General features: G+C 39.1%; 1 protein-coding gene across 7 annotated transcripts in view; it reads left to right on the forward strand.

Moving 5' to 3' along the window:
- Positions 1-26,588, forward strand: part of GLRA2 (glycine receptor alpha 2) — a 135,614-nt gene that overhangs the window by 34,693 nt on the left and 74,333 nt on the right. For 6 of the 7 annotated variants that reach the window (XM_029998846.1, XM_029998843.1, XM_029998844.1 and 3 more), the window contains exons 5-7: positions 11,419-11,501; positions 12,749-12,886; positions 15,584-15,798. In XM_029998846.1, the coding sequence (XP_029854706.1) occupies positions 11,419-11,501; positions 12,749-12,886; positions 15,584-15,798 (436 nt within the window). The remainder of the gene's footprint in view (positions 1-11,418; positions 11,502-12,748; positions 12,887-15,583; positions 15,799-26,588) is intronic. The other variant, XM_029998845.1, reaches the window with a different exon arrangement.

Genomic DNA, 26,588 nt, shown 5'->3' on the forward strand with positions numbered 1-26,588 from the left:
CACAAACCCAAAACATGCTGTTAAATGCTCTCAGAGGCCAATCCCACCCTTTCTGAAAAGAATTTGGAAGGTCACCTGGAACTAGATCTCATGGTGCATATTTTACTAAAATGAGACACTTGGTGTAGCATATGGGTGCTCAGATAAGTCATGGAAGGGTCAGTGAGGGTCCGGCCTGTGTGTTACATCCACCGCAGTGCTTGGCTCTGGGCATTATCTCACCCTGAGGTAAGCATGAGGCTCTTTGTCCTTCTCTCAGTGAGGGATAAGACATCCTGCATTTACTGGTGATTGTAGGCATGGCATAGATTTTCATCATAGTTTAGCTTATAATAATTAGCTATGATGCTCGTGCTTGCAGACTCCTAGATCTATATTTAATTCTCTGGGAGTTGTTATAGAGAATAAAGCCAGAGTTGTTGATGGTTGACATACCCACCTATGAATCATGTAAGTTTAGGAGTCCAAACCTATTTTTACATATTTGCTGCGTGCTCAAATGACTACCTTGGTATTTGTTTTGATCTCAGATAGCATGCTATATAGAGCCTGAGGCTCTATATTTGGGTAACTGGTCTAAACCTTTGGGTACTGCAGGGAGAACAAGAACCTTGTGGAGGGAATACAGCATGACTCAATACCTCAAATATATGCTATTGCCACTACAGATGTAACAACAGCTCTTAGATGTACACGTATTTTGAGAAGTCAGCAGTTACAGCAAAGTTATATTCAGCAAACAGCTACACTTTAGTCAAGATCAGTCTCAGTTGCACTTTCAACTGCAAAACAGTTAAATAGCTATAACTTACTTTAAAGCCCTCTGCAGAGACCAGTCAACAAGAGGGGTTTGTTATAGCAGTGTTCGACAAAATTAGCCTAAATTGTGTGTATTTTGTATGCTGAAAAAACAATGAGGGTTAAAATCAGAACCTACATAATGTCACCCCCTAGATGTCTGTGACTCACCCGCTCCCAATCCTTGAATGATGTCTGCATGGATTGGATTTTATAGGGGGTTACACACTTGGAAAGAGTGGCAGCGCTGTGTGATGATACCGAGAATCCTGTTCCTGGCACTCACATTCTGTATGACACCTGTATTTTTCATTGTATACACTGCTGCACTGATTTTGTGTTCTGGGGGCAAGGATCGTATCTTCTCTGGCCCATTGCAGACACCTGGGACATCAGGAAAACGTCAAATATCCTCACAGGAGGCTTTGCGTTCTCTCCGAGCCACCCATTTGTGCTACCTGATTCCCACAAGCTCATTTCAGGCTGCCAGCCAGCTCAGAATATTAGCATCTGCCAAAAAGCTTATTTTAGCAAAGTGATAGAAAGTGGAATGGTTTTATTTAAGGTTTGGGGTTTTTTTTCTGCATTAATTGCCTCCCTCGCCTTTTAATATTTTCAGTGCATCTCAGCCGTATGAGCTTGATGCAGAAGGTGATAGAACTCAGCTGTAATATTGATCCATGCCACTGAAGCTAGAATATATTGGTAAGAAAGGTAAAGGGGCTGTAACTTCTTTTTTTCACCTGCTGCTGCAGAAGACACTCCCAATTGCCTGATAAGGTTGTAGAGCTGTGCTCTGAAACATAGTACCAGTGCATTTAGCCAGAAGGAGTTACAAAGCAGATTATTTCCTATTTTTAAAATATGGAAAGATTTTAGAAGGTGTTGCATAATTTGACAAGAGAGCCACTTGGAATTCTAGGGAGCAGATTTGTGCAAATTCACAGATTACATTTCTTCCCCCCTTTTTGCTATTCCTGTTCAGAGAGCAATGAAATACCTAGGAAGAATTTCCTCAAGTCTTTCAAAATATCTGTTTTTCTGTCTTTGTTTATCGTCACAGTGCAAGAAATGTTACAGTTATGTAGACAATTAGTTCTTTGTGATTTCAACTCTTGACCTAGATTTAATTGTTAAATGTTATTATGGATGAAGGTAGAGTGTCTACTAGACAGCAGTACTGTGCTGTTAGGGTACCACAAAACAGAAAATTCAAGCTATTAGATTGCTCCCTATTTGTGCAGCTGTTTGGAGGTGATTACTAGCCCCTCCATTCGGCAACAAGTAGCTGACAGGATGAGTTGGCACATCCAAAAGCCCTCGCCTGCTTATGCAACAGAAGAGAAGGATCTGTGAAAACAGCACATTTATTTGCAATGCTGTCTCCCGTGCCAGCTGCCTTACTCAGGAGTTTCCAGAATCAACTCTTCCTAGTGTGGCCATAGTTATAAGTGACAGAGCACTGAGCTGACTGCCCCCCCCCCCCCCCCATTTTGGGTTATATTACAAGTTACGACTACCACATCCCCCACATAAATCATCAGAAATAATCTATAGCACTTTTATAATTCAGATTTTCTGTGTGAAACTTCTGGGGTTTGTAGCCTCCTCTGTACTTGTGTTCTTTGCCCTATGGGAAAGAAATACAAAGCAGATTAAGGAAATACATAGGTAACATTGCTAGTCCCTCTGCAATAGACTATTCATAGGGCAAAAAGTCCGCTATCCTTCTGAATTATTTTGTTTTTAAATAAGACCAGCTCTTAGTTTTTTTGCATGGCTACTAAAGAATGTGTTGCCATGTTACAGTAAAGTCAGGCATGGATTTTCTAAAACAATTTTGGGGTACTGACCTTATGAGCTATACGATAATGAAGCTCCATTTACACCTGATGAGATCGTTGCGTGTAAATCATCCATGGCAGGGCACAGTCTAGCCTAACAGAGTGGTAGGAAATGATATGTTATACAGCTCTGTGTACATCCTGTGCTTTAATTTGATGACTTCAATTTTATTTTACAATCTAATGTTGGGATTTAAGAGGATTTGGACTTTACTAGCAGCATTGTCTTTCCATGTGACAGATTAGCAGAGCGGGAAGCAGAGACACTGTTATCATGATTGACGTGGCTGTTTACTATGTAGGAACCCCTGTCTCTGACCTCACACAATCACATTTATCACCTCAGCTCCTATCAGAATAATACTGATATTGACAAGGTAGTGATTTTCCCTTGGAAGTTAATCTCAATCAACATAGGAACATTTTCACAGAAAATTATTTAGTTCTCCCGTTGGCAAAACTGCGCATTGTCCCATGCTCACTGCCCTGACTTTCCAAAAGCATAAAATGTCTTCATATACCTCAAAGTAAATTTTGCACATTTAAAACAAACTGAACCATTGAAGAATAATCGATGCAGAGATGCCAACTGAAATAGAGCATATATCTAAAGAAGTTCGGGGTTTCACAGCTATTATGTATCGTAGGCAGAAGCCTTGTAGACGATATATAAATAGTGCTAGAATCACTAAACTTTATTGAACTGCACAATGTTACTGGGACACGGCAACTTCCCAAATTGTGGCTGCATGCTATGTGCAGCCAGTGAATTTGACAAATTTGTCTTCCCATGGACATGATTACAATAATAACAATGGTTTCAGAGGCAAAAAATTGCAGCCTTTTTGTGGGACAAGCAGCAGTTCTCATTATGGCTGAACCCAATGTCCTTGGATTATCATTAGCTGCCCACTTTTCACCCATCCTTTTTCTTTCCTTCTTGCCCTTACTCCTGCCTCTCATTGGAGCCCCACTCCCTTTCTTTTTGGGGTCTTTTAATTAAACAGCCTGAGATTCTTCTCATCCTTTGGGATGGTTTCCTAACACTCTATTAACTGTGCCCTCCCGTCACCCACCCCCTTCTTTCTCATTCCCTCCCAGTCTACAAATTCAGACTGAGGAGCTAGCCCTGGGTTTCCAATACTCTTATTTTTCTGTTGTATCTAAAGTACTTGTTTTGCATAACAAATAATAAAACCTGCTAAATAAATAATAACGCTTAATGCGGGTACTTTGTTATGCAACTAGCACAGCTATTGTCAAAACCCCATTGATCATTCTGCTTAAGGAAGGAATAATTTACATTTTAATGACACAAAATTAGTTGCTTTTTCACTTCCTAAGGCATTTAAAGCAAAGTAGGGATATGGGCATTATATCTGAACATGTACTGCCTCACTTCTTCCTCTAATGCTGTGCACGTCTCCAGCTGACACACAAGAGCACTGGAGGTGAGGTAAATACAAACACAACAGAAGAGCTACTTAGACTGAAGGACAATGCTGCCAGGAAAACAAATGGCTCTGAACTGGTCATAAATAAGCTTAAAGTGGCAGTTATAAAGTTTCCAGCCATATACACCTCGAATTCCTACAACAATATTCCAACAGAAATGGGATGGGGACTAGATATCATTAAATGAACCTTGATCATTTTTGAAAGGGATTAGATGATATGACTATGTGTAATTGCAGATGACCAGATTTGATGGCCCAAGATGTCACTTCTATAGCCCTATATTCCTGTGTCTCAAATAAAAAGGAAGACTTTGTTCTAAGTAAAAAAGTGGGAAATGCTGCTGGAGACCAATTTGTACACATAAAGTCGTTCTTGGCTGACAGGATCACAAAATATTGGCAGGTGGTTACTTCTGGATGTCTATGCCAATGGGATAGTTGCATAGCCAAGACACATGTCTGTGTACCTGCTCTCTTTACGGGTAATGGCAATGCTTGTCCTTGATTGCTAGTGACCAATCACCCCACTTACCCATTGAGCTTGCTCTGGAGCAGTTAAAGGTTAGGTGTAAAATGATGTAGGTGCAGGAGCCCTTTCTAAATGGTACAAAAAAAGCCTGTTTTCCTGGAACATGCTCGCAGGGATGAAGGTCTTTCGCCAATTGCATTGCAATATATGGCTTAGAACAGAAATGTCATCATGCCAGGGGGAAAGCAACACCATACTAAACACACACTGCAGGAAAATTAAGATAGAAAATGACAGAGGAGAAAGGAGAGATGAAATACTGTTCTTCATGGAAAGGAAACAGGTGGTTACAGAATTTAACTGTTACATGAAATCATACTTGAATTTAATTTCATAGATTTGCTTGAGCAATAATTGGAAAATCATTTGCTGGCAGCTCATGTGCTGGCATTGTGTATCTACAGACAATGATTGCATTACAATGAGAAGTGGGATGCCTGTAATGAGAAATCCACCACCCCACTCTGTGCCAGCTCCTGTGTTGTTAAGCAGTACATGAAGCAAAGCAAAGCACTGGAGGGAGCGAGAACATGCTCATAAACAGCAGTACGTGAAACTCCAGCCTACATCTTGCATTTTGCCACAGCAGAGAAGGCTCCACGTCTCCTCTAAGCTCGACTTCAGCCCGTTCCCATCTGACAGAAACGAAGCTGCGGAACATGACAAATATTAGAGAGGAATTCCAGGACTCCTCAAAAATAAGGGAAAAAGCAGACAGTTTGACTGTTCCATTTAACAGGACAAAGCCTGTAGACTGTGAAAATTACCAGAATTGACATTCAAAATGATGAGTCAGGTCCCTGAAAAAATAATGAGATGGACTACAAAATGAAAAGCCCTTTAAAAGAAGAGTGTCACTGGGAATTTTTTTTTTTGGCCTTCTGATATATGAACAGCATGTGTACCCTTCTTTCAGGCACAGATCACCCAAGAGAGGGGGCTGGGAGGAATATAAGGAGATTTTAGATTCTCCTCCCTGCTTCAGTGCCACAAGCCTGAATGGCATTTGCTCCTGTGTCATGCGATGCTGTCATGGTTGCTGTGCAACTCCATCTCCCCTGCTAGTTTAATGGGGAACTTTGTCTTCTTGTGCTTAGGTAACATTTTAATGTTATTTCAGCAGCTATAAGGATCAGGCACTTAATCTTACAAAGAAAAATGTACCACTAAAAATATATTTACCTTTATTGTCAGCTTGGAGCTTTAAGAAAAATACCAGAAATCTTGCAATTTATGATAGCATCTTTAGAATAAGCAATACTGAAAAAAAAATCCCATGTCTCACTAAACTCAACACTGTGGACTTTGCGCAAGGTATAAGATTTTTCATAAAAATGGCACATAGGCAGTGTCAGCAGTGACCATACATGTACTACTTGTGTTCTGGTATTTGCAGCGTAAAATCCTAGATTGTGAAGTCTCCTGTCCCAACAGCTGAGGTGCAGATGGATGTAGCGTGAAAGAATGAAGGGATAAGAATAGAAATAAAATGTTATTTTTGATACCATGCCCACTCATGGTGAGGCATTTTTTGTTTTTCATGCTTGCAAGGAGATAATCATGCTTTTTTTGGAGGTGGAAGGGACTTGTACCCTTATTTCCAGGACTACTTAAATTCCCAACAGTATTTCTATACTTGATAGGACTGACCCTCGTTATTTATCATTAGAAAAAACTCTATGAGGAGGCTGTTGTTCTGTAGCCCACTCACAAACCACCACTTTTGCAGTATAATTAATGAAAATTATATTCCACTGTTAGATACCTCATATTGTGATCCACAGGGCCTTTCTCTTGTGGGATCAGTGTCCTCCTCCAGGGCTAGAGTTATCTCTGAGATCAAGAGAAGTTTTGGGTGAGTCGCAACACATCGGGCTAAGGAGTGACAGCTGCTTGTAAAGAAGTGGGTTAGAATACAGTTTAATGGTTGCTGCAGATTAAGCAATACGTCAAATCCCAGTTAAAATTAGATATTCTCTTAAATTTATAAAAAAAATATCTTGGATTATATAATATGTACACCCAATTCTCTGAGGGTTTAATACAATACTAGCAGTTCTTTACTTCAGTTTTGTGTTGCAGAACATTCACAAGTCGTCTATATGTGTAGTACTCTGAAGCGTTTTTGTAGCGTTGTGAGAATATCAGAGAACTGGTATGACGGTGATGAGCATCAGCATTCAAAACCCCTAAGAGAATGAATGAGATTGGAGATCATCTTGAGAATAATCTGTTTACAAATATCTAACTCCTATTGAGTATTTTTTTTTTTTTTTTTGTATTAAAGGACCTTACCCTCCACTGATGGTGCTGTTTTAGGGATTAGGTGTCAAAAAGCAGATTGGCCTCAAGGCTTAATAGCCTGAAGAGAGATGGGGGTGGGATTTGGCAGGAACTGGGCAACAGGAAAACAGAGGGAAAGGGTATGAGGACAGACTAGGATGCAAAAGAAAGAGGCTGGGCTCTGGGAGAGATGTAGCATAGATGAGCAGACATAGGATAAGGTGGGGAACGTATGTCCAGGGCCAGAGAAAGGACAGGACAAGGGCAGGAGTGGGCAAAGCATGAATAAGAAGCACGGTGTCTCAGCCCCACCGCTGAGCTCAGGACTTGATTGCACTGCACGTAAATACCTCTGAGCTCCCTCGCCTGCACGTGTGTGTCACCCGCCTCCACTGGCTTTTCCTCGGAGGACGATGGCCGGCTGCCACAGCTACTTTTAGGGCAGCGGTAGTGCCTGTGCTGAGCTCTGCTGCTGGCCCGTCTGAGGGCATGTCTGCTCCCACCCGGAGAAAACACTGATGTTGCAAAACAACGTGTTCATGTGTTAAAGATCACCAGCATGAGGGTTTCTCATTAATAACATGTTGTCGGGCTATTTATTTCTTCCCATGGGATGCCTTATTCTGGCTTCTGTGACAAAGGATGCCAGAGCCTGCAGGACTTTTGCCTTCCTGCCTGCAGAATTGGGAAATACAGACCTCTGAATGATGCTCTAAGGGGGTTTCTGGGGTGACCAGAAATGAAAGATGTTGAGCTGGGGGTGGGAAGAGAGACAGGCCCACAGCCCAAGTCTGAATGATTTGTCCGGACATTCTGGTGAAACCAGGGGATGAAAGAGGGTGGGTTTGAATGAAATGCTGAGTGAAGAAATCCCAGCAGTGCCTGATGCACTTTGAAGGCATTTAAAGTATCAGCAGATGCTGCTCAGAAGGACTTACCTAGTTAGTGTATGAGGGAATCCTCAGGAAGAGGGTCCGAAGTTGAAGACAGGCAATGCTGCCCTGGAGTACTTGGGTTACAACCCTGCCTCTGCCACAGCATTGCTAAGTAATATTATCGATTTATTTTTTATTATTTTTGTCACAGTGTCGGTTAATTGTTTGTTCTTTGTTTTCTGGTTCTGATCCTGCATCTTGTTCTGTTCATGCTCTATTTGCACTATTGCAGGGCTTAATTCTTCCGTGACTGCGGGATGGGTGAGGGAGCAGGGAGGGAAAGAAGAGAGCAACATTGGCTCTTCTCTGGGGCGCCTGGCTGGCCCTTGCGTTGTGCCTGAAGTGCTGGGGTGCTGGAGATGTGACTCTCTCCCGCTCCCTCATGAGCCCTGTCTGCTCAGCTGGAAAATATAACGTGCCCAACCCCAGAGCTCTTCCTGAGCGAGCTGTGCGACCTGAGCCTGCTGATAACAGCTGGCTTGCTTACTGGCTTACTGGCTAACAGGCGGTAAAGGGTGCTCAGGTAACTGAAGACAAAATCAAGTCCTTGGTCAGCTGCTTCTTTCAGCCTTACAGATTGTTCATAAAACACTTCCCGTCCGTGTTTTATGGTGCTACGCCACCAAGTCTGTTGTTTATGCACTTCAAATGCCTTGGTGGCAGGGTGCCTGAAAAATAAAATAGTTGTTCTGTAGCAGTTTATTCTGTTTTATTAATGATTAAAGTATTCATCAGTGTAATTGCCAGTTAAACTTGCACTTCGTACCAAATCTCCAGGGGACCTTCTTGAATTTGCCAAGTATGAGACATTGATTTTTCCAAAACATTTTCTGTCAATGACACTGTTGTTATAGGCAAAGTGAGTAGCTGTATCTGCCTAACACTTTCCATTTCTGATCTTGTTTCCTTATTAATGTAAATATACAAGTAGTGACATGGCACCTGGGTGTGGAAACACTTGCAGGATTGTATTTTTACTGAAAAAGAGTCAACTGCTATAAATTGACCCACCACCATGGACTTCAGTGGAGCTACTTCAGACTCCAGCAGCTGAACATTTAGCATGTAGTAACCTTGTTGAAAAACAGTGGATCTGTTGACGATACCAGGCAATAAGCATTGGGTTCAACACTTGCATTACTCCTAGTAAAATGGATTACAGAGGCAAAGATGTTAACTATGAATGGCTACTCTGCTGAGATGAACAACAAGTAGAGGTAAAGCTTTAAGGGCATGATCTCTGGAGCTAGCCTCATCAATACAGTGAATAGAAATTATTTTCCATTTGCCAGGGTGAGGAGAGAATAATTTAGTCTTCCTGAAAGACACCATTGGTTAAGAAGAAAAAGAAGAGATGTCAACCTTTGTGTGAACCTACGTAATGAGCATTTTGTCAGCTTACCTCCAGAAAAAAAATAATTGGTATAACTACCTAGTATCAGTGGAGATAGATCAATTTTTCCCTGTGAGGCTTGAAAGCTGCAACTGGATGTATTTGCTTTCTCATGGGTTTGATATTAGACTAACAAAGAGAACCCCTGCCCATGTATGTAATCAAACCCCTAAATTCTTTGAGGTTTTGGGGGAGTAGGAAGGGATGAAGGGGGAAGGAAACAAAGTCAGTGTGCAGTGCACACCTGACAGTCAGTAAAATCTGAGGGGTGGATAGGCTATGCCTACTTCAATGAATACAAATAAATGACATGTTTAGAAAAGCTACATTTGCGTAAAGGCATGTTTGAGATGAACTTAAAACATCTAAGCCATATTTAGAAGATGACTAAAAAGAAGGAAGAGAGTTTGATATAGCAACATTTCAGAAAAAAAGGCAGAAGCAGTCTTTCGTTAATACTGGGGATTAGCAATTTAATTAGCTCAATCTTTAATGCAGGAAATTACCTAGTAAAAATAAGACTAGTTAACATTTGCAGCGCACTTAAAATATTTAAATGAGTAAAGGGCAGATTTTCAATGACATTTATATGTCTACTAGATACACTTTTTTCTCTAGATGGTGAATTTTTTTTAATGCTTATGCTATTTGCTCCCAAAGGTTAAATGGGAGTTTATTTACTATGGTGGTGTTGAGAGGACTACTGGGGGCTTTTCTTCATCTCAGTGCACTTCACTGCCACAGACAACCGATCTCTAATTTCCTGATATTATCATCTTGTATACTGAAGACTGTGTCAAGAGGAGAATAATGTGACTTTCTCTAGATAGGCCAGGAGTAGGCAAAAGCAGTGATGTTGAATATGATTTTTGATCAGGCTGAGACCATTTTGATCTCAGTTACCTAAATATCATCTTCCTGTCATAGTGATTTGATGGCAGGGCAGTAGGGATAGAAGGCCCAGTCAGGCCATCCCCAAAAATTCACAGAGTGAAGAAATAGACTGAAAGAGCTTGAATTAGCTGTGTGTGGTAAGAAGCACAAAATCACTAAGGGAGGTAGAACTTAGTGAATTATTTCTCCATAGAGATCACATTTGTCTGTGAGACAACACGCTTTCAAGGTTAGCAGCTGGCCCGTGGGTTCACTGACATAATTAAAAAATTATTCTCATAGTACTGTGTTAATGTTTCAGTGTACCTGCAAATCAGACAGTCTAGTTCTCGTCCTTGATGGTAAATGGGCGCAGAAGTTTTTATTTATTTGCTTTCTTTGTGTCAAAGTGGGTTTTGTGCTGAAGGTAATCTGAAATAAAAATGTACTTTTTTTATATGATTTAAACCAAAATTTTAACAACTCTTCTGTTTTTCAAAGCAGCTAGTTTTTTGCAATTATGTCATCCTGGTATCTTGGTTTGTATCTGGTATCTCCCCACACAAAAAAAGAAAAGAAATAAAGCAGAGGAGAAGTCTTGAAACAGATTTCAATCAAACGTGAAAAAGTAAAATGAACTAAAAAAAAAAAAAAAAGAAAGAAAGAAACATTAAGAAAATTCCCATCCAAGTAAAATTATGCTTTATCTGGGACAATAACAACTGAAAAATTAAAAGAGGAATTTAGTTTGTATGATAATATTCCTTTAGGCTTACTTTCTTCTATCTGCACTCTTTATCTTTTAATGCTATGTGATTCTAGCTTTTACTGTATGATGTTTTTTTCTTTCTTTTAATGGCTAAGCAGTAAGAATGAAGGGTTGGAAATGGGCCTCATACACAACAAAAGCACTCTCTTTTGAAAAAAACCCGTGGTTGTTTCCTTCCTTTGCTTTTCCAAAACAAAGCTTAAAAATGTGTGTCCCATGATCAGTCATTTCAGCTTTTGCATTATTGGGTTCAGTATTATACATAAAACATTCATTGGTACATTAGTGGAGAGCATTTCTTGCTATCCTGATGTTGTCTTCTCTGTCTCTGTTCTGCTCAGCCAATGCATCCAGCAAGCACTGGCTTTGCTTACAGGCTGAGATGTCCTTAAAAGCTCAGAGGTGAGAGTGAGCCCAGCCTCTGAGGTGTTAAGATTTGCTCTTGATCCTTTAAACTCTAAATATGGGGCTTTGGATAAAACCTGTAGATTTCTAACAATAGCTTCTTTTTTTTTTTTTTTTCCCCTCCAATTTTAGGCTTACTTTAACCTTATCCTGTCCCATGGACTTGAAGAATTTTCCTATGGATGTACAAACATGTACAATGCAGCTAGAGAGCTGTGAGTATCCAATTGCTTTACCTATCAAAGAACAAGATTTTACTATAACATTCGGTGGTTAGATAGTATCTACATTGTCATATTTATGTGGTGAGACTGAATATTCCTACTTTGTAAGGGAAAATCATGGAGGAACAGTGCTTTAACTGTCCATCACTGTACTGTGCAGGTGCCCTACCTCTGTGCTGTTCCCGCTCCCTTCCCTTTCCCCCTCCTGGAGCACATCACCTCACCCGTCAGGGCTGCATCACTTCCAGAGATAACCACAGAGACGCTAGGCAGGAGAAATTATTAAATCTCAGGAAAGTAAGAACAATTAGTACACAGCCAGGGATTAGCTATGTCTGATCGAGACATACTATGGTCTTTTGAAAAATGGAAGCAACGTACCTGATGAAGCAGAGGTCCTATTAGCATACTTATGCTGGTAAACTAAATACGGCCAAGGCATGGACTTGGGTACCGGCACATACCCATCCGTACCGCGCAGCTGCCAGCACACACCGTGGCACCGTTATGACCTGTACCAGGTAACAAGCAGACAAAACCAGGAGTGGCTCAGAAAATGACATGTGCCAGCGATCATTTCCAATAGTCAGTAGGTACCAGGCCACCTTGGGTTTTTTGTGGGGAGGGGAAAATGGGTTTAGCTGTATGCGTATGAGCTGCAGGCTACCACCTGCCTTTGTGCCCAGAGAATGGCCGTAGCTTATTTCATTTGCCCATAAATATGTAGACATTGCAGTCAAAAAGTCACTTCAGTCAGTCAAAACCTCTCTTTCCCCTCCACGCCTCTCAGTGTAGGTTCACAGGTTTATAAAAGTCACTGTTTTCTTTCGGTAAGGGCCCAGCGTTCTGCAGTCTAGAAATCCTTGTTTTGTTGGTGCATGCCAACTCCATCATCAAAGAATGACAAAAATAAAGCAAAATGCAGGCCGACACATAGACACAGAGAAATGTCATTTCAGTTGTAAACAGTATCTTTGATCAGCCATCAAAATTATTTTTTAGTGGCATACCAGGGCAGTATTTCAGAACATAACGGTGTTACTTGTTGCTCTTAATACAGCAATAGTGCAGTAACTGGTAACTAACAGCAATAGTGCTGTTGTTAATCAGACAGTTTAAAAATATAACTGAGATAACATGTATTGCAATAAAAGACATGCTTCTCAGACATAATAATATTTGCTTTTGATGTTTTCCAGCCAGCTACCATCTAACAAACTCTGATTTCTTTATTGCAGTTGGCTACACTATGAATGATCTGATATTTGAGTGGCTAAGTGATGGACCTGTGCAAGTTGCGGAGGGTTTAACTTTGCCACAGTTTATTTTGAAAGAAGATAAAGAACTTGGTTATTGCACAAAACATTACAACACTGGTGAGCGTAATTCTATTTTTTTCTATTAATTGCTCTAATGGTGTCTGCTGTCAATTTGTAAAGGGAAAAGATGGGTAAAATGAAAAAAAATCTTTGAAATTAAAATTTCATTCAGCCACACTTATTTTTAAATCTGAAAAAATGAAATTTTCTCCCTTTTATTTTTGTTTGCTTGAAAGATTTCCAAATTTCCCTTAATTTCATTAAAGATATTCTAATATACATATTCTAATATCCTTAAAATCATTAAGGAATTTAAAATCTAAAAAAACTGATAAAAATATTAGTTCTTTTGATTTCCTTAAAATGAAACTTTTTTAACAAACTGTATCTTTTCTTAAATATTGATTCATTACTTTTGAAATACTGATTTTCTGAGCTTGATTTATTTCTCCAGCATATCAAATTGCCAATGAGGAAAAATATAAAATTTTCACCAGCTTTTATGTGTGGTCTAATTTATGAGATGTAGTATTTGAAAGGACAATGCTTTCATTGCTGATCTGAATAGTGTGCAGACATGAAATGTTGGGAAATTAAATGTTTGTTTATTATTCTAATGTTTTTTCTTGTATTTGCTATTTTGAAGTTTCAAATGCTGTGTTTTCTATCTTTAGCTTTACAGAGCAGAGAGAACTCTTAAAATTTTGATCTAGCTGCTTTAAGTTTATTTAATAGGTACAGCATTTAGAGAACAGTTTTCTGGGTGTTTGCTGGGATTAGATATAATCCCTCTCATCTAAAATAGCTTTTTCATCATTTCAGCGTAAGAACCAATCTGGTTGCATCAAATACGTTTGTTTCAGTCTGTGAAATAACACAACGTGAGAGGTTCTGCCTCTGCCAAAAATAAAGTCACATTAATTTCTTATGAAAAGAAAATTATTGTTCTTAATTTTTATAAATGCACCTTCTCATTTTGGGGCCCAAAATGCCAAGGAAGGAAAACTTTGTGATTCCACAGTCCAAAACCTGTGAAAAGGGGGACTGCTGTGACTTCTCATCTCTTCTCACACTTAAAGGGGATAATTGGCAGTAAATTCCAGTAGACAGAGCTTACCCTTTGTAATTTGGCTGATACAAAGTTTAGCTATTTCTCACCACATGACTCAAACTCTGAATAACTGAGTTCATCTGCTTTTCTAATTACTGTCAGATAACCGCTTTGCAGGGTCAAACACCGAAAGTAAGAGAGGAGGAAGAGCATGGGCAATAGCTTCCTTGTACACCCAAGAAGATTCCCCACAAAGGATAAAAATGCCAGTTAGTAGCTCCCATTACATGTAGTTAAATAAAATAAATGTGTAGTTACCGAAAGTTAAAAGTGTGTAGCCTGGCAAGGGGAACTGAAAAGCAATATTCAAGCAAAAGAAAACTGTCTGCAGGCACCCACATTACTGTCTTCTCTGTAGTATGCTCCTTTAGGTTTGGTGTGAAATTAAAATATGGATAAAAGCTGTAATATTCAGCCTTCTCCTACCCACACCAACCAGGTTGTGCCGCAGGAATCTGGAGAGCATTCAACACGCTGGACTACTTTCATGCCGCTGCTGCCACACGTGGCCACTCCACCCCTTTCAGGTCCCCTTCTGTATGGGCAGACTGGTCAGGATCAGTCACTATCCAGGTCTCAGAGTCTGCCTTTAAGGTCACAGGTCCAGTCCTGCCAAAAGATATTATTCGGTTCTTCTCCCCTCCTCTCTTTGTCAAACAGCCTCTGCATTGTCCTTTGTGCCAACTCTCGCACTCTGCTGTTCAGCTTTCTAGACTAGCAGAAAAATGTGAGTACATCACAAAAAGGAGCAAAAAATCTCATTTCCCCTGAAAGGATGAATAGGGAACAATGCATCTTCATGCGTTTGACCAACCAGCACAAAAGAGATCCTTTGAAATCATTAGCATGACACTCCAGGAACGACAGACTTTCTTGTACTTGGGTTAGTCTGCCTTGAGTGAGAGCCTTCGTGGTACCTCAACCACAGTAATTTGGAGAGCAGCACAGAGTGACTGGATTAGTAGCTGATGAGCTGTTGCAATTTAGGACTCTGCATCCCCCACTGCACGACTAGCTCCACTGTCAGGCAATCCTAAACTTCTGTCCTCCCCTAGCCCTGTGGAGCAGCTATCTGTTTGAAAAATCACTTACCTTCCACAAGAGATTGTTGTGGGTTTCCTGGAGTTAGACTTTTTGGCAAAATTCAAAGTAGGCTTTGAGTTGATTCTGCTGTGAGACATAATCCACAGACACAGGCAAATGACATGACCAGAATGAGAAGGGGTGTGATCTACCATAGGACTGTAAGACTAGTAGTTTACAATTTGGCTGTTTAAGTACGTTTGCTTAATCTCATGTCATTAAGAGAGCAAAATCCTGTCCCCTTTTAATACTAAACATTATATTTGACTAAGGTAAAATCTCATTAAATTTTGAGAAAAGAAACATTGTGTTATATTTTCTGGAGCTCAAACAACTGTGCTAATATTTGCTTTCTCAGTTCATGTGAAGAACTGGGCATGGTCTGCTTCAGGGTCCCATGCATCCCCCAAGCTAGCATGCAACAAATGGTTGACTTGCATTTGTGTATCAGGAGCTGCTTATAGTGTTAGGTTAGGAAACAGGCCACACATCTAACTTATGTTCAGAAAACAAGATAAAAATGTGCAAAAAGCATTTATGAAAGTAATTTCGTGTTCTAGGAAAGTTTACATGCATTGAAGTCAAGTTTCATTTGGAGCGTCAGATGGGATACTATTTAATCCAGATGTACATTCCTAGCCTGCTGATTGTCATTTTGTCCTGGGTTTCTTTCTGGATCAACATGGATGCTGCTCCAGCTAGAGTCGCACTGGGTATCACTACAGTTTTGACAATGACCACGCAAAGCTCAGGATCAAGAGCTTCCCTCCCAAAAGTAAGGAAATAATTTTGTACCACAGATTTTTTATTAAGAAATATTTGTACTACTTTTTGAAGTTTCTGAAAGATCTGTATAAACATGCATCTGATAAGGATACATGAGAGCGGTAACAGTGTGATGTTAAACTGTTGCAATACCCTTGCATTTGGATTAAGGCAGGTTTCTGCTGGTTTGTGGCACGGCTGGAGGGTTGGTTCTACAGTATGGATTTTTAATGAGTTTCTACTAGTTTTGACACTTAGTTTTCAGCATTTAGAAGCCATATTTTCCGAAGTATGTAGGTACCTGACTGGATTTCTGAAAGCACTTTCATGAAAATTGGACATTCTGTCTGACCGGGGACTTTATAAACTCTGTCTGGTCTTTCCTGGACTGTTAGAGTCTCAAATATCTTGACGTTTCTAGATATGGCAATTAGTCCAATGGATATGTAAATATACATAAATATATATATTTATGTGTAAAATACATATATGCAACACGTATGCACCTAGAAGGTTTCTCTGGAGGATCTTTTCAGTGAGGAACTGCTGATGTCTTCGCTTCATGGTGAAATTTGTCCATGTTGTCATTCAAGTGTTGTCTGCAGACATTCATCCTGTCTATGCACAAAAATATCCTCTCACTCAAATGTTGTGGTCTTTTTAATCCAAGCCAGATGCTGTAGATGGGCTTACAGATTACAGACTGAATTCTTTAGTTTAGTCAGGCTGGCAGCTCTTTTCAGCATAGACACAGCCTGAATGCTGATAGCATTCCCAGAAGAATTTCATGTGCATGCTCAGGTTTTGTACAATTTTCTGGAAGAGAGCTCAGAGGTATGTCAGTTTACAATAGTCTAAGGAGTCACGAGATATATTCCCTGAAGAGTCCTCTTTACAGCAATCCAGCATCACAGGGATCGGGATCATAGCAGCCATAAAAAGCACAAATTCTGAGTGTTTGTATAGAACATGATCCATTCCATAAAGCAAGTTGTATTTTGTTCTACTTTACCCTCAGTATCACATTTAGTCTCATTCCAAATACTATAATTTGTTCAAGTGGAGTATAGATAGGGCAACTTCAAAAACTGCACAGATTGCGTTACTCTTCTGTTGGGATGAGAAAGTATCACTTAAAAATCTGGTGACTACAACAGTTGGTTCAGCTTCACTTGTTCACTTGGAGATATGTATAGTTTTCCATGCAAACTGAAAGCCTTTCATATATTAACTCAAAATTTCAAATGGATAATTTCTTAAACATTTGGTTAGACAATTCAGTCAATATTACCAATTGAACAATCTGAAAAGAAAGTCAACAGAGATAATCTTGGCAAGGAGAGTACAGGCTCTGTAGATAGCAAGTTTGGAGTCACTGAAGACTGTGACTAGATGGTACAACACAACTCCACGTGATATATTCCAAGTTTCTTCCAAATTAACTGGCCTGAGATTTAGAGAAGGTACAATCACTGTAGTGGAGATTTCCACCCACATTTCCAACTGGGCACACATACCCTGCGAAGAAGCTCTGCAGTGTTAGCATGCCCCAAATGCTAATGCTTTAGAAAGACTTTTCGTCATACACCTTTGATCCAGCTAAAATGTTTCTCCCTTTTGTATTCTACCTTGTTTGAGTAGAAAAGTATTTGCTGCATAATTTTCTGGGCTTCTGCTGAGTGGAAGAAATGGGAAGATCCAGAATACGTTGACTGTGGCTATTTGATTATCGGAGAGGTTCTTCTCCAGCCTCAGGATTAAATACATTTATCTCAGCAGCTGCCAGAGAATGGTGATGCTCTGGCCCTACTCCATCTTCTTTTCTGCTGTGTTCGTTTGCCAGAAGATAGGTACTAAGGAAAAGTACCTCACCAGAGAGCCCAGCACACTTATTTCAGTCAGGCTACACCTGGTTGTTTCAATTTCACTGTGTAATTCAGCTGACCTGTACTTTACAGCTTTGGTCTCCATATATGTGAGTTAATCCCCATGGGGGCTTTTGAAGGTGTGCCAGTTGACTTAAAAATGTGGTTCTAAGTAAATGCTAGTACACCTGCCAGCTGACTCCCACCTCGGATGATTCAGGTGCCTGAAGAAACACAGGACTGACCAAAACAAAAGTGCTTCAAAACAGGCTTTGTGTGCACATGTAGCTGTATAGCCATATATCACCATACAGGTCTCATATCACCAATATCTGATTCCTTACACAAAGCAGCAAGCTTTTCTTGCTGTTGCTAGCACCTAGCTATTTTAAAAACTCATCTGTAACTTAATACCAAAATTGTATCTTAATAAAATCTGCCCAGCTGAAATGCATTTAGAAATAAAAATATGAAAAGAATTGAATCAAATCAGTGTTAAATCTGAAGTCCCAAAATAGCTCTTTAAAAGTAATGTTTTTTTTAAGTTCTGTCTACATATTGCCAAGACACAGGAATTTAGGCTGTCAATAAAACATCCATTTAAAAATTGCTCCAAGCATGAATATCTAACAGAATAAGACATGACAGGAGAGTTATTTTTGCAAGAGTACTGAAAAAAAAGATGCAACTCTCCTTTGTGAAACCAGCCTAGATTTGAATACAAGAGTTACATTTTTTTCCCCATCCTTTTTTCTGTCCTGTTCTTATTAAACACCTTTATACAACTTAAATTTACCTTTAATTTACCCACTGTCTCATGCCGAGTTTCTTCTCATTCTTCTCTATTTTAGTAGAGCTTTACCATGAAAAACAACAAAGCATCAAAACTCACCAAATTTAAAGGGAGTAATTCCTTTACCTAAAAAAGGCAAAGAAGAGTTGTGATAAGATTCCTGGTTAGGTTTTTTGTCTGTTTCCAAGTTACTATCTAAATGATGAAAGTGTTACTGTTTAGAAGTAATTACCTACACATTGTTCTCAACCCTGGTATAAGATTACATGATGGAGTTCTGTTTGCTTAAAATAGCTCTTTTCCATATTAGTAACTAATATTCATTTTGATACACAGATTTCATAATGGTAGGTCACAGCAACACAGACATTAGGCATTTAGTTGTTGAAAATTAAACATAAGATTGAGACTGCTGAAAAGAAAATAAAATAAAAGAAAAATTAATTCCAGCTGAGGCTCATGTTTGCTGCACATAAGAGAAACATCTAGAAAGACTCTTCCAAATGAAATATAATTATATTTCTTTAGTAAATTTTGTAGCATTTCTGTGGAATTATTATCTTTGGAGTATTTTGAAATTCAGGCTAAGAATACAGGGTCAAATTACAATATCAGCAACATAGTAATAAAGAAATCAATGTGCAATTTTTTCCCCTTATTCTTCTACAAATTTGATTTCTTTGTTACAAAAGGTAAGAATAAACCATGAGAGAGTTTACATCCCAACAAAGCTACTGTTCCAGGAAGGGAGACCTGCAGTGCCTGTTTCAGAAAGCAGACAGGTTCTATTCCTCTACAGTTTTAGCATAAGCTGCGCAATACCATGTCCTGCTTCCTTCGTGGACATGAAATAATGATTTTCTGTATAGGGAGTATCTGCAGAGAAATATTCACCATGGTGTCAACCTCTTTTATAGTGATGAAATTATTTTGTGTTTGTTACAGAAGACTAGTGAGGGGTCCTGTAACCAGTTACCCTTACTGGCTGTGTTAGGGGGTGGTAAGGAACTCACCCAGAAAGCTGGGGTTTAATAGTCTCCCTCCAGTTTGGCTAATCCATTGCTGGTATGCCCAGGAATGGTGATCTAAAATGGCAGGTTTCCTATGATCGGTTCCCTTTCCCACATCTTCATGTATGTAAGTCTTACCCACATCTGATACTCTATGTCCGGATTCCTCTGGTCGTGTCATCATTTTCCACTTAGAAACTTTGGCTAGATATGTGTTTGTGCACCCAGCTACTCCAGTAGCTCTTGCCGATCAGCCAGCTGAGCAGAAATCCTGGTTGCCAGCTGGGTGATCAGCACGACTACACATCCACAATGAAACCCTCATGAAAACCTGAGCTTTCTATGCGAGTCCTGTGCATGAGCCAGGGAGCTCCCTTGCACCTAGGGTTTGCTGGACTTCATCTATGCAGAGAAACTCTATGGCACGCAAATCAGGAATCTGACGTAACCTACCGTACATCCATGCAATACTTAGCACATGCTTAGAAACAACGCCTTCTGGAAGTATCAGACCCACGGCACAAAAATGGCAGTATGTATTCATCAAAATATGGACTAAGGAACTTCTGGGCATCATAAGGGACACACAGACATAGAATATGCCCTTACATATTTTATGGTCCCAGCTGTGTATAAGCTGGGGGAGGAAAGGGGAGGATATCAGGGTACAATAGTGCAGAATTGTTGAGAAGTGTTAGAAAACAGTTCTTTCAGAGCATTGAATAACCATTCTCTTGCTATTCTATTTATTTTTAAACAGCTTCCCTTTTGTTGAACCAACAGAATCAAAAGTTTTAAAGAATTTTCAAAAGAGGCATTTGAAAGAATGAGTTCTCTGCTGTGCTAGTAATTGGGTATTTTTCAAATTGCTTTCTTCTTAAAACCTTACATAAACCAAACCTTAGCAACAACAGTCCAAGAAAATGAGTTACTTTTAATGCCATAAAGCAAAACATTTGAGGATAGTTTAAGTCAAGTAAGTGATAGCAACTGCATTTTACACAGTCGCATAGCATTCATATTGTGTTACTTTAATGCACAGTGCTTAATGAATGCATGTTCCTTCCCCAGGGAACAATCTGTGCAGAAAAAAAGTCTCATTCAAAGCTTACTGAAACCTCTGGGAGTCCTTCCGTTCACTTCATTTTGCTTTGGATCACTAAATACATTACCAAATGCAATAAAAGCATTATATTCTAATCGGTGCAGAGACTTGCAAAACCAAAGTCAATGAAGTCTATCGCCTTTGGCGGTAAATGACTGCTTTTATATGTCGTCCACTATCCCCAGCATATTTGGAGACTTTTCAAGATTCTTGGGCTGCTGGTGGACCGGTCTGAGAAAGTAATCTCTCCTTTTTTGAATGCCAAAAGTTATCAAGTAAAGAAGCTCTAAGAATACAGCACATTTTTTATTTTGAATTAAGGTTAAAACGATGCCATAATAAAATTAAAAAAAAAAAAGAAGAAATTAGGAGAAATAACAATAAACAAAAAAGAATATATGCTCTTATCAGAGATGATATTATTCTGTGTTCATTTGTTTTCATAGGAAGTAGAGCACTTAAGGTGATAGCTTACCCTTTCATGTAACAAAACACAGAGATGATACATTTTGGTGCAGCATTATGGTAAAAAAAGCAATAATGAAGTAACTTGGAATGGAAGCAATTTTTTGACTAATTACTTTTACTCTAGTCTCAGGATCTGAAGAGGAAATATAGGGATAATTCAGCGATCATGAGATATGTTAATTGGCACTTGGCTTATATGGGTGTCTGAGCACTTCGCACACTGCTTAAATAATTAAGCCAACCCTATTTTTATTAGATGTTTACACATTCCTGTTGGAGACCTAATGGTCCTAAAACATTACCTTGATATTTAATATGCCTGCCCTATGTCACATAATTACATATTCTGATAGAGGAACTGCAAACAAATTTCCACTTTTAAAAAATTTGTTCAGGGGCTTTGAGTGGATTTAAAAAGAAAGATCCTAGTGGTTGTCAGTTTTCTTGACCATAATAAAAGTGGGCATGCTGTCCAAACTCTTGGGAAGTCAGGCTGCGCTGTCAGGTAACCATGAGGATCTACTCTTCAGCCATGTGCCTACACAGAATTGTTTTAGCACTCACTTGTTTTGTTGATTTCCAATGTTCTTATATAATTTTCTTTTCCCTCCCCATTATAGTTTTAACACATAACATATTCCTTCTTTTACTTATATCAAGAGATCATGAAGCCCACTTTAGCTCTTTTTTTTGAGCTTGCCAAAGCTAGGTACAACTAAATCTTGTATTCAGACAAATTTTCAGTACCCATTGTTATATTCCATACAGTATTTGATTCTGGGTACAGAGATCTGTTCTACACTACATAACAAAGGAAATCACATAGACTGGACCTGTTTTGCAACAAAAAAAGTTCCGTTTGCTTGCTGCAACTTACTGAAGCAGTTACTTGAGTACAAACTAATTGTGACTAAATATAGAGTTCTGTATGTAAAATAAGCAGTCCTACAAAAGACTATAAAATAAATTCCTGTTGTTTATAAACACCTGCTTATAACTTATAGTTTAAAAAAGGTGTTTTCTGATTCTGCTCAACAGCTTTTTCATATTCCATTTCTTTATTCTTACTTGTTCCCCCTTATGTTTTCTCATTAATGGTTTTGAGGCAAGCTATCAATGTGTTTGTGCTTGAGGGCAAGAGAGTGTTTGAACTGCAGTGGAAGATGTGGTACGTGTATCAGATGATACGTGATGCACCAGAAATAACATTCTAGCCACTTCAAGTATCAATAGCACTGCGGCCATGTGAATACCAGCTTGGAAATAAACGCTTGGCCCTGATGAAAAGAGTGTGTGGTGCCCAGAAACCTCTCTGCTCCTTCCACCTACATCAGCTGGTTTTGTAAAAGACACATTCCCTTCTTGCAAATCTTGTACCTTTGAGATTTAGGTAGATACTTACACAGCTAGCCTATGCAGTTATAACTTCACTGGGAGCAGCAAGTATCTCAGTTAAGGCAATGCTGGATGAGCTTTGGCACAGTTATATATGCTGTGATCACATATCCATTATAGGAAGAAATTTTTTTCCCCCATTGCACAACAATTTCCGGTTCTATAAAACTAAAGATCTGGGTCTGCTGCATGGGAAAGAAGACAAAACCCAGCAGGATCCATGCTTCTTGTGAGAAGAGCAGGAGGAAGAAAGATATAGATGTTAAAACAGAGCACTTAAATCTGTTGCTAGAAATTGCCACATTATTCTGTTTAGCTTGGCCACAGACATGTGGTGTCCTGGTCAATCTTTGGGTCTTACAGTAGTTATGTATGGATTCTAGTGAAATTCTTGCTGCCCTTCATTCTGTGCAAAGCTGACTGACGAGATACTGACTGGTATGTTGTCTGATAAAGACTAATATATTAGGATCTATAGCAGATTCTACTCTATGAAAGTAAAAAATAAAAGATTGAGTAAATCAGTCACTTTTTGCACTGTACTAATCTAAACTTTACTTTTCTGTATAGTGAAGACAGTGGTATTTACTGTACTACAAAAACAGGAGTTGCTGCCATGCGTGACAGCTAAAAATATGCAATAAGATGTGTCTGAATACCTCTGGGATGTGGTTTGAGTACTCCTGGCACTTCCTCAGCAGGTTTTATAATGCAGTCATCTGGGAGGGCTGGCATTCAGTGGAGCCTATTTCAAGCATCAGAGAAGAGTTGAAGTTATTGTGCACACCAGTCTGCCGGTTGTTTCATAACACTGGCAGGGTACTGGGGCTCTCCAGCTTCATTGCTGCACCCTCCAGGACCTTCTGGCAGCTTTTAGCAGCTCTCTGAGGAATGCTCTGTGCCGCTCTTTCACACACATACACACTGCAAACCTGCTCTGAAGCAATGACATACACTGTTGTGGCTCATTCATTTCAAATAATTGCAAGCCTTGACTCTATTAGATCATCTAGGAGTATTACTTATGAATATCCTCTGTTAATATTTCATTTCAAATAATGTTGATGGGACCTCCTGGAGTCTGGGAAAAACACTTTCATTTGCAGTGTACCTTAAGGCTGCTGTCTTTCAGTCCGAACACCAGTGCACACTGCGCATGGCTGTTAAGGCGGCTGGGCCATTGACATCTTACACCCCAAAAGTTGTCTTTAAGTTACAGTGCAACTGTTTTGAGTTCTGTTCTTGAATGACAGGTCTTTTTTTCCTTTGGGAAACATTTCTGTAGGAAAAAAAAATTCATTATATTGATGCCTCAAGTATTAAGCCTTTCCTCCCCTATCCCTCTCCCCCCCAAAGAAAACAGAGAGAGGCAATTTACTTCTTTTCATGGATGCATCAAACAAACTTCTGGAGGATGAGGAACTAAATGACTCAGTGTCTTGTTTTTACGTATAATGTCCGTGTTACGACATGACTATGACTTTAATTGCCCCCAGTAGTGGGGCACACTATTCTTTGTTGTAGTAAAATCAGCTTTGGCAATGAAACAATTCTAAACTAGGCATTGGCAAAACAACAATATAATTTGGTTTTAAGGCATGGAAATATAGTCATGCACTCTAGAATGTGTCATTATTTATAGATCCTAGTAATAAAGTTTAAAACCCTGATGAAGCAGTCTCTTTTCTCCTTATTTCTTCTTCCTAGAAGCTTGGAGTTAATTGAGATATCTTGTCTAAAGGAGAAGGGAGCATGAGAGCAAAGAGCTCTGATCCTCAGTAGATTGTATCTGGTGTTAGGCCTCCCTGCCTGTGAAAACTAGACATAGCGTGCTGTCTTTCCTTATTCTACCAAAGGTTAAGGCTCTGGAGAATTGAGCCTGAACTCTCAGTACATTTGGAGATAAACATAAGTGACTAAATCACAGCAGAAAAAGTAAGTTACAAAAAAGGGAGAACACATAACAAATGTTCCTCAGCACATGTATTCATAGAAAAGATAGTACTGTTATGTTATAAATAACTATCAATAATGACACTATTATAATGAGAACATATCAGTATCTGTCACATATGGGAGAAACTATTTCTATTAAAAGATGGTCTACTGAGAAACTAAAAATTAGCTTAAAGTATTTCATCGATATAAATGATTGCATTTTTCATCTCTTTTCTGCAGAAGGGCATTTTCCTTTGTGTGCGTAATGGCAACCAAAACACTTAACTGGTAGATTTGTACTAAAATATGAAGAACAGTGCTACTTTTAAAATTTATCTGTGGTCAGAAGGCACTGATGCCCATCCCTTTATAGGGCAAAACCCATTTCTTAAAAACATATCTTAATTTTCTAGGGAACTAGGCAGATGGTCACAGACAGCAATGAGAATACCACCTTCCAGGACTGCACCACTCTATGCTTGAGTGTGCTCTGGTCATCAAAAACTGACTTTAAAAAAAGTTTAAATTTGCATGGAACTGACAAAGAAAAAATAAAAAGTTAAGAAAAGTGAAGCAGCCCAAATGTCAGGATTATAATAAAAACTCTTAGAGTTAGACAGTGTGTTCTGTTGCTTTTTCTTATTCAAACAATCAAAATACTTGCTTGCTTTTTTAAGGAAGCCGTAGTTGTCTGACAGGATCTATTTTATGAATTTGTTGGCTGCATTTGCTGTCTCCTGAACCTTCTAGCAGAAACAGAATCTGCTCGGAATGAAAACAAAATCCTGTCACTGGGAATGATGTGAATTAAAGCGTTCAGATGCTCAGGCTTTACCACCACTCTTACTTCTTACCAGGGCTCCCCCAAGTCAAGGATGACAGGGTTATGCCATGAAGATAACAGTGCAGAACAACGCAGTTATGCATATATCTATCCCTGGATATGAAAAAAAATAATAACCTTGCTTTTATGTATCTCAAAATGGCTAAAATACTACTCTAGGAAGCAATGTGGTCTTTTTTAATGTCTTGTTTTCTCTATCCCATCTAGTGAGTGGGAAGAATAAGACATAATTATTCTCTTAATTGGTTAATTATTCTCTCTGAAGTTAGTTCATTTGTCATTCTTTGGTAATGGTGTAGTGTTGCTTTTAACTGGGTAGTGTTTTCTTCTTGGTAAATAAGAAATGAGAATGTTTGGGGTATTTTTTTAACAATTTTCCAATGCCCTGTTAGAATGGAGATAAACACTGCATTGCTCATGCTAGAAGTGTTATGTGCCAACCACACCACTGCGTATAGAGGTGACTTCTTATCTCTTTCTACATTGACTGGAACAGGAAACAGATGTTTTGCAACATGTCGAAAAAGTGTGTACTACACATGCTTCCAGGCAGGACTTGTAGCTTGACAAATGATTTCATGGTGAATTGTTTTAAGGTAAAACTCTCTCGGTGAGTGCAGCTATAAGAGTTGATTAGCTTCTTGCATTAATGAGGTTTCAGTAAAAGCTTTTCCCAAATTGAAAGGCGTATCTAATTAAAAGACTCTGGATTGCCTGAATATGGGAACTGCACTTCATGGCAAGTTCATCTGGCCAGTTTCATTCATGATTTCTGTGATTAGGCTGACTTCCTCCAGATGTACTCTTAGTTAACTCTTAGTTAAGGAAAGGCAGCCTCAATAGCAGCTGTTGACCGCAGCAGAGTTCAAAAGCATCTTACCCAGCTCCTCTGTCTGCCATCTGTGAAACAGACTTTTAAAATAAATCCTTGCCAGTGCTAGCCGTTGTCCTCATTATGAATTTTTTTTTTTTTGTAATTCATACCCTTTTGAGATGCTCTTCTGAAAGACAACTGAAAATCACCCTGAAGAGAGAATGAAAATTAATTTTCAGGTATAATATTTTCAGCTAAAACCAAATTTGCTATTTTCAGGTAAAATCAAATAAATAGTTCTTCCTATCTCCTCTTTGTCTGTTTAGTACGCATTGTATTAAATCTGTGCTCCAGCAGTGATATACATTTTAGATGAGGTCAGGCATTTTCTTTGAGGAACTGCTTTTTGTCAAAAAATGTCCCTTTGTTGAAGCTATGCAAAGGGTACTTTAGAATAATTTTGTCATTATTGGAAAAATTTCCCAAACCATTGCTGTTGACTTCCAACCACCATATGATTTCTCCAAGACATCTTTTTTTTTAGTTTTTGAAACTGCCCTGTTACTTG

The sequence above is a fragment of the Aquila chrysaetos genome, chromosome 23 (assembly GCF_900496995.4).
Source record: "Aquila chrysaetos chrysaetos chromosome 23, bAquChr1.4, whole genome shotgun sequence".
Taxonomy (NCBI): Eukaryota; Metazoa; Chordata; class Aves; order Accipitriformes; family Accipitridae; genus Aquila; species Aquila chrysaetos.